Genomic DNA, 9,557 nt, shown 5'->3' with positions numbered 1-9,557 from the left:
TGCATCCTTTCACTGAATCAGAGACTCAATTGAAGCCACTGGATCATGATACCCAGGCATCCAGCAATTTAAGAAGGAAAGATCAGTCACGGAAAAAATCTGTGTTTCTCTTACTACAGGCTTTCTATAACCTCAAGGTCATAATAAATGCTAAATGAAGAGAAAATTGTTAAATACTGCAACCACAAAGGGCTTAACTAAAATAAAAAGCTAAAGGAATTAAGCTAACAGGCCATAAAACTATATATCTAAGTAACTTATTTACACATTACCTAGAAGCTTTCTGGCTGGAAATGTTCATTGCATTCTCCCAACAAGCTACTTATGGCTTAAAATTGGACCACATCCTTTATGGAAAAGATTAGCAGCCGTTACTGTTAATTAGCGGTCATTTAGCTTTCATTTGGGTTAGTGGTTCTGACCCTGGGGAGAGTGATGTATTCTCTGATGTTTCTGTCACTTAATTTGTGCGATGCTGATACAGCAAAATGAAAGAGAGAACTTGCAGTCCTACTTCGTGTGTGACGACATGGTCTGCACTGCGTGTGCAAAGTGTTCAAGAGGGCCCTCGCAGCTAAACTACCATCAATTTTCAATGTGTACAAAGATCCTGAAAGTCAAATAACTTCATGGGAAGGGGGCGCTGCATCATTTCAACTGCATCATATCTACAACATCTTCAGACTGAAAAGGAACTAAAGGGAAACTAATCCAACCATCTGTTTCAGACTAAAACAAAGGAAAATAACTTTGTACACTTTTATTCTAAATCTAAGGTCCAGTTTTAATCTTACAAAGAAAACAAACATGCGCATAGACTATATTGCCAAAAGTATTGGGACACCCCTCCAATTCATTGGATTCAGGTGTTCCATTCACCTCCATGGCCACAGGTGCAGGGGTGTAGAATTCCTATCGCCCGACGCCCAGGGCATGCAGTTTCTTTATACATTTAGCCCTGCTCCAGACAAGCAGAGCTAAATGTATATTGTGGAGCCGCCGCTCGTTTTCATACAAGTGATCTGATCAGATCACTTGTATGAAACGAGAATTGGCGATCCTGTCGGCCCCCCCGCTGTGGTTTTCGGGGGTCCCCCGCTCCTCTGTGTGATCACTGAGACCGCGGCACTGTAATCACAGCGCCACCTGTCTCACATGTCAGGAACTACACAAAACATCTGTTCTGTGTTGGAGGGCAGGTTATATAAAGAGAACAGTAAAAAATAAAAAAAGAGAAATTTTTTTTTTAAGTTATAAAAAAGTCAAAAATAATAAAAAATATATAAAAATTAAATAAAATAAAAGTAACAAAGTAAAAAAAAAATGAAATCAATACGGGAACTTCCGGTCAGAGGAAGATTTCCTCTGACCAGCAGTGCTGTAGGGTGACAGGGAGACAACTTCCTGTGCAATCAGGAAGCGGGGCAGTAACTAATGACCCGCCTCCGAGTTTGTAAATGAGAGATCCGTCTTCTTAGAGACTTTTGCTAGGGAGGCATCTATCTTCGGGCATTTATCCCAAAGACCCGAATCCTCCTCTGCAAATGGAAACCTGCGCTTATGACCCGCCGAAAAAAACATCCGTTTCTCTGGGTGCTTCCACTCCTCTTGGATCAAGTCCGATAGTGATTTGTGTACCGGGAAAGTACGGCCTTTCTTAGATTGAAGTCCTTTGTAAAGTTTATCATGAACTGACAGCTCAGTGGATTCTTCCTTAATCCCCAAAGTATCCCATATGGCTTTCAACAGTTCACCTGTTTCAAGAGAGGGAAAAAGGAATTTCGCAGCTCTGTTACTGCGCAATTCCCCCTCCGACTCATCCTGATCCTCTGACTCTACCTGAGAGCCCGAGGATTCACTGAGCGCTTGCTTGCTCGTACAGCTTTCTGCATAGCCCATCGAGCTACCTTCCCCCGATGTACCGGGCAAACTGGTATCTACCGGTGGTCCCACTGGGTTCTGTAATACAGACCGGAAAGATTGAAAAGTGGTAACCATTTCATCTCTCATGGAATCAGACTTTTGAAACATTCCAGCCGATTCTTTGGCCACCATGTTCTCTAAACAGCCTTTGCACAGGGGTTTGGACCATGAAGGTGACATTTTGGCGTTGCAAGAGGAACACTTCTTCCCTTTTGGGCGAGAGCCACTAGTTCCAGCAAGGGGCTTATCCTCCGAGGCCTTGACCTGCGTAAGACAAGAAGGATGCCATCAACCAGTGCTCTGCCACTATGCAAACAATGCTTGAGAAACAACACAGCCCAGCTTGTCCTGTACCACAGGCCCCCAATACAAGCTGAGTAAGGATAGAGGAGAATCACCAATAAAACTCGCCTACCTTAGCGCCAGTGCCATGCTCTCCCAGGTCTGGTCTCCGTGGGCATATTGCAGCTCACTGCCGACCGCGCTATTGGCCCGCTCCTGACGTCCCCACTGCCCGTACGTGGTCCCGGTCAGTCCGTGAGGTGTGCAGCCTCATTAGTCGTGGCCGAGCGGCGTTCGTTATGGGAGGTGCTCCTGCTGCCTCACATGCCGACTGTCTCCGTCCCCAGCTGCCTTTAAACTGGCCAGCGCGCGCTGCGTTCCGGAACCCGGAAATGGCGCACCGGAAACGCGTCACCACTTCGTACAGACGGTGCCACAGCGCTCCCAGCTGGTGGAAGGAGCACATTGCTATCGGGCTATCTTTTCGGAGCTCTGTCCTGGAAGATGACTGGGGAAATATCGGTACTCGTACTCAATACCCAAAAACTGGTATTGGTGCATCCCTAGTTTAAAGGAAACATTTGTGAAAGAATAGGTCGCTCTCAGGAGTACAGTGAATTTAAGTGAACACAGATTCTTGCTGGCACTGATACTGGATGACACTGGTACTGGTGGAACTGACTTGCAGTGGATGACATCGGAATTGGATGATACTGGTTCTAGATGGGGATCAGGAAGTTCTCCCTTTCCTTTCAGTCTGCTTCTAATCACAACCATTGTTTATATCTGCATTGCTGTGACTGGTCATAGCAATCATGTGGTAGAGAGCTACTTGAACAGAAAAAAAATGGTGTTTACAAGCAGCAACCCGCACTGGGAGGTATGCTGTTCAGTTCCAAGGGCCGGATGCGGGGCGATTAATTTTTTTTCAACAGCTTATGAAACATTAATACATGCAGACAGACTTACATTTACCAAGAGTATATGGCATTCTATAACAGCTCAAGCTAACAAAAATACCTTTATCATCTTTAGTAACTGATACAAGTCCTCAACCTCGTCTCCTTCTTGGGGAGTATATCCTCTTCCTGTGTTGAGGCTGGCACCAGACAGTGTAGCACGATACAGCGGTAACCCCATGGCTTCTGCATAAACATCCAATGCCTGGTTGCCGACTGTTTGGTACATGTAGCTGTCCAATTCATCCACTGCAGAGAGAGAGATCCCATATTTAGAATAGGTCACCAAAAGCAGAAAAATCAAGACAAAACTGAGTTAGCTCACTTCCTTAATAAAATAGTTGTCTATGGTTTAGATTAAGTGATATCCGTGCCACAAAAAATGTACTGCATAATGATTAGACCTTAACACTACCTGGTCTACTTACTTTATTGGGAAACTCCAATTTAAAAAAAAAAAAAAGGAAGAATGTAGCATATATAATTGCTACACAAGCCATTTTGTAACTTTGTTATTAAAAATTACCTCCCCAGTTAAAACGGGCTTACATTTCTTTACAGCGGCTGCTGTAAATTTCTAAAACATTCAATGCAATATGGTGACTTGGAGGCATTCTCTGCATAGCTGGTATACAGAACAGCCCCAGAAACGTAATTTCCTGCTTCTGTGATTGGCTGACTGTATACGACAGAAGTCTGCACTAAGATACAAGTACAATTATAGGCACCCCTTACAATAGGAATTTCATTTTTGGTGAGATACTCCCTAAGGGTTAATTACTTCTAAAGGGATGCAAACACTGCAGCTTTGCTCATTAAAGCACAGAACATCCAACAGCAGATTATAATAAACTCAGACCCCACTATTCTGGAATCAGTTTGCAAAGGACATGCTGCAACAAACAGCTACTTCTTCAGAACACAAACAGGTAGGAATCTGCAAGTTTGTTAAAATCCTTGCGATGAAAGTTGATCATCCAGGGACGATTGCTTTTTTCGTAGCAAAAAACATTTATTCTTTAATGTTCAATCTGGCAGTGAAGTGGTTAATTGTCAGGTCCTGTCTGATATTTAAATGATCATTAAAGTACAACTAAAGGCTCCTGCTTGACAATCTAAACAACTACCAAATCCAGCTACTATGCAAGTTAATTGATTTGTGTCTCACATGCCCCCCTCCCAGACACTGCAGCTCAGAGTGGGAGGGCTTAAGCAACAGCGAAAGAGCCGTCAATGCAGAAACTAGTGGGCAGCACTAGGTGTGGACAGGTGATGAATGAACAGCTACAGGCTTGTGAAACAGCTCATAGCCACACTACCTGCAATATTTTTTATTATATTTATTCTACTATAGCAGATATGAAGTCAGGGACCAACAGCTCTAAACTGTACTGGGGCCTGTGTTAGTTGGCTAAGCTGTGGTATATTATAGTAGTCCCACATGCGCTGTAGAAGGTGGGCCTCTATCTCTTCATATGATATTGTACCATTTTGTAGAGGTGGTAAGGATCTTCATTTTATGACTTAGAAGAAGGTATTCTATTAAAACCACTCTATCAGCATGAATTTAAGGTAACCCAATTCTTTCTTTCTGTTTTTCTCTGTATTAAACCATTTAATAAAATGCTTACCTGCGCTGTCAGGAGGCTTCAAGTTTGCAAGGGCAACAATTTGGTGACCAGCCATGACACACTGCATCATATTGTAGCAACTGTCCTTTCCACCACTAAAATACACATATACACAATGTATGGATCAGACAGGTGGGCACGTCATGTAGAATCATACAGGTGGTGATGTGTCATATTTTGCAAAAACATTATCCAAGACATATTGCCAAGCAGTAACTTCAGCTATTTAACCAGGTCAATACAAATAAATCAATTAAAATGTAGATGTGTACAAAGATGTTAGCTGTTTTGGGTTATTCACAATATATTTTTAAAGAAAAGTATAGAGGAACAGCAGAGATTTTTTTACTGGAAGAAAAAGTTTCTCAAAAGGTTTACTTTCTTGGCTATCCAATAATGCAGGTGACATAGTTTGCGGTCTACTAACTTAAAACATATTGCATTCCGATATCTGTATGCTGCTAATTCATGTACTTTTTTGTTATTTTTGCATACCAATCAAGCTGTCCTGTGAAATAACAGGGTGTGGGACAATGTATACCACTGCCAGGGTTGCTTGCAACCTTGTTTCCCTAAAGTTTAAATCATTCTTTTAAAAAAAACCCCCCAAAAAACACATGTTTAAAGGAGAACTATGGGGTAAGGGCTTTTCCCCATAGTTCTAAGGGTCACGGGAGAACACAAACTAGCGCTCTCCCGTGACCCAAAGCTCAGTATACCACGAACTACAGCTTGCAGTATACTGAGACGCCGCAGCCTGAACGGATCCCGATAATACTGTCTGGATCCACCCAGCTGCATGAGTGACAGCTGGCTCTGCCTATCTAGAGGCAGAGCCAGCTGTGCCAGCCCCGTCCTTTCCGCCAGTCAGCGCTGGAGGATCGGACAGGGGAGGGGGGGAATCCCTGCAGGGAGCCGTGAGTGACAGTCACGGCTCTCTGCAGGGATAGATCGAGAAGTGAGCGAGCGGCGGTATGTGTTCACTCACTTCCCGATCTACTGAGCCGACCTGTGACAGTCTCATTGTCACAGGTCGGCTCAGATTATGAAGCTGAGTGAAAATCACTCACCTCATAATTCTCCTTTAAACTGTGTAAGCACCCTGGCAGCATAATCATTTCTCTAAACACTCATTATTGGCAGGGCTTGTTCAGTTGTTTTGTTCGTACCACAATGTGTCGCACGGAAGGTCACCGCAGTGCACCACGCTGCAGTGCTGAGACCAGAATGGAGTGTACACTTTGTACACTCCAAATAAAATTTAACCCCGATAATATATAATGTTGGGGGGTTTTACGTCATTTTCAGGCCTAAAATGTGGAATATAACATGGGTGCAAAAATTGAAAAAAGGGCCTCAGTCATGAAGGGGTTAAGAAAAGGAAAAGGTGATAACTTGGATGTGCTAAACTGCATACATTATTTTGACTTATTTCATATCTTTTGTTTTTGAATTAAACTCTTTTGCTTACATGCTTCTATGTGACTGTACTTTAGGCTGCCAAAATCACAACAAAGTGAAAAGTGGACACGCAGTATTTTTCCCTATGTAGCACAAACACTGTATACATACACAGGCCTTAAACTGGCCATAAACCTTGCAATCAGATTGTACAATCTCCTTTAGGTCTACCAACAACTATGTATTACGGTAGCCTACACAAATGGAATGGAACATTTTGGTAGCAATTCTGTTACATACTTTTGGTAAATCTGAAAGAGACTGTAGGGAGTGTGTACAATCAGACTGCCAGCTTTAGACAAATAGCAAATACATTTTTATGTGGCAGTAAAGAGACTTATACCTGGCATCTTTTCTAAAAGATAAAACCGTAAGAGCACACATGTAATAATACTGCATTAAGACAATGATGGCAGTATTAATAATAAACTCCCTCCTTGTATGTCCCTCCAACTAATGAAGAGTTCTTAAACAGAGACACTTTTTATATATTAAAGTGAATCTGTCACTTAAAAGAAAGTTGTAAGATGTAAAGTACAGGCACCTCTATCTGCCAGAACATAATCAATGGGAGAAGCCCAGTAGCTTACAACTAGTGTTGGAGCTTGCCCATCCCATCCAGCCTCACAAACATTCCTATTGACCAAGCAGGTAGCCCATGATAGTGATGGGCCAAGAAGAATGTGTAAATTGTATCACACTGCACTGCTGATGACCTGCTTTTTGCTTCCTCATATACAGCTTCACGTCTTGGGGGAATGCTCCTTGGAAACTTTCAGTACTCTGTAGGGCTGCAATCAACTAATCGACATAATCGATTATTGAAAAAGTTGTCAACTTTTTCAATCATTGATTAATCGGCTTCTGATTGGTTGGCCCTGTTCACGGCTCCACACACGCTGCGCGCCACACCTCCTCCCCACCTCACGCTCGCCGCTGCCAGATCTGCCCGCATCCATGCTCCGTGCCTCACGTTCACCGCCCGCCCAAATCCACGATCGGCACAGGGACGCGGGGAGAAGAAGTAGGGAGCAGCAGGTGTGGGTGGATGACAGCCGCCGATAGACAGGCCCTATCTCAGAAACAAGTTGCTGGAAGACTGCTCAGGTAAGCCTGCACTCCCACCCACACATGGTGCTCTATAATGTATTGCTGGGATTTGTATTTCTCTATAGCTGATGGTACATTGTGCTGTATATTATACATAGGAATACAAATCCCAGCAATACATTATACACTGTATGTATAATGTATTGCTGGGATTTGTTGTACTCCTATATAGCTGGTGATATTCTGCACTGCGCTGTATAGAGGACTACAAATCCCAGCAATAATACATTATACAGTGGTGCAATGCCGAATACCACTAGCTATAGAGGACTACAAAACCCAGCAATAGTACATTATACAGCGCAATGCAAAATACCACCAGCTATAGAGGACTCCAAAACCCAGCAATAGTACATTATACAGCGCAATGCAGAATACCGCCAGCTATAATGTACTATTGCTGGGATTTGTTGTGTTCCTATATAGCTGGTGGTATTCTGCGTTGTGCTGTATAATGTACTATTGCTAGGTTTTGGAGTTCTCTATAGCCGGTGTCATTCTGCATTCATTGCTGTATAATTTTACACTTTTAATTTCACTATATTGTACACCACACTTTTTTTTTTTCTTTGTTACTTCCACCGCTCCAAGCTTGCTCCTGTGATGGAGTGCAATCTCAATACAAACTAGAAGTCCCATCACTGGAGCCATTTTTTAAAATGTATTTTATTTTTTTTCCGATTAACCGATGAATCGGACTTAATAATCGGCTAACTAATCGATTTTGAAAATAATCGTTAGCTGCAGCTCTAGTACTCTGTATGTACCCCTCTGTGTATTTCCATAACAGGTACTTGTTAGCATTTCAAGGAGGAACCCCATCACAGTAATGGGCCAACAGGAAAACTTTCCACCTCTCTCTCTGTCCCATCCCCTAACCAGTCCTACTGGTCCATCACTGTGATGGGCTGCCTCCTTTCACAAAAGAAACCTATGTGACAGGCCTTTGCAATTTCAGAACAGCCAGAATTCAGTTATACTTGCAGCAGCTTTCATTTATACATTTTATATACATTTCTACTGACCCATTTCTAAGATGGGCTACCTGCTTGGCCAGTAGGAATGTGTGTAGGGCTGAAGTGGAAGGTCAGGCTCTGACATGACCCAGACGTGTTCATGATTTTTCCAGTCAGAGATACCAACATTCAGCAATAGCAGATGAGAATAAGGGCTGCGGCAACTACAGTGGTACCTCGGTTCATAAGCGAGTCTGTTCGCGAACAGGAAGTACCGCAAAACTCCGCATCGGGTGACGAACATAACCACAGCTATCTTCCCTGCTCTGACACATGGTTGTGGCATTCTCTAGTCGAGATCACGGTCTGATCAGTTTGATTTGGTTCGCGACCATAATTGTGGAACGAATTAAGTTCGTGAACCGAGGTACCACTGTATGTGCAGTCACCTCTAAGAGCTTGCATTGTATTCATGCCTGCACTTCCTCCTTTTAAAGTAGCACATCAGCTTGCCCCCACTCCCTTCAGACCCATCAATCTTACTTATTTTTTTTTAAATACCTTATACATACCTTTATTTCCTGTAGACTTCACACCTGTTCATTGCGGTTAAGAGTCCTTCCTTTTTTTTTCTCGGCGGCAACAGTAGGCAGTCCTTTCCCCTCGACAGAGCGGCATTTGCATGACAGTCTGGGCTCACAGTAAGTGATTTCAATAAAGCGGACTATTATTGAACCCAGAAGACAGCGGAACTGTACATTGGGATAGTAAGTGTGCAAGGGACTACACCAGGGATAAGCAAAGTACTGCCTAGAAATCTGCTTTTTCATTTTTAAAGATGCAATATGGCATTTAAAAAAAGATGTGCCGTTTCAAACTGGTCTACAACCTTTCCCATTTAACAGAGAAAGAATGTGGATGTGTACAGTGTTTGCTATTTTTGAGATATCATTGAGAAATCATTTGAATTCTCTAATTGCCTGCAGAGTCATTACTAAATGTAAAACAAATATTACTGTCAGAACGAACGCACTAAGCGGGAGCTGACAAATTCTCCAGACAAAAACATTCTAAAAGCTTTTCTGTTAGCCACAACATTTTGCATATTTTGCTCCGTATTAGCGAAATCCTCTAATAGCACAGATGGGAACACTTGTTCATATTAGATAGTTAAAGACTTAGCTCACCTTTGGGACTATTTTTCATATTACTGTACAACCATATTTGAGGGTGTA

At 42.7% G+C, this 9,557-nt stretch overlaps 1 protein-coding gene across 1 annotated transcript in view; it reads right to left on the bottom strand.

The window, feature by feature from the left end:
• Positions 1-9,557, bottom strand: part of DPH6 (diphthamine biosynthesis 6) — an 89,926-nt gene that overhangs the window by 79,403 nt on the left and 966 nt on the right. The window contains exons 2-3 of the mRNA XM_018571179.1: positions 4,796-4,890; positions 3,226-3,413 (exon numbers count right to left, since the gene is read on the bottom strand). Coding sequence (XP_018426681.1) covers positions 3,226-3,413; positions 4,796-4,890 — 283 coding nt within the window. The remainder of the gene's footprint in view (positions 1-3,225; positions 3,414-4,795; positions 4,891-9,557) is intronic.

The sequence above is a fragment of the Nanorana parkeri genome, unplaced genomic scaffold (assembly GCF_000935625.1).
Source record: "Nanorana parkeri isolate BGI_ZX_2015 unplaced genomic scaffold, ASM93562v1 scaffold1693, whole genome shotgun sequence".
NCBI lineage: Eukaryota > Metazoa > Chordata > Amphibia > Anura > Dicroglossidae > Nanorana > Nanorana parkeri.
This window is presented reverse-complemented; position numbering and strand designations above follow the sequence as displayed.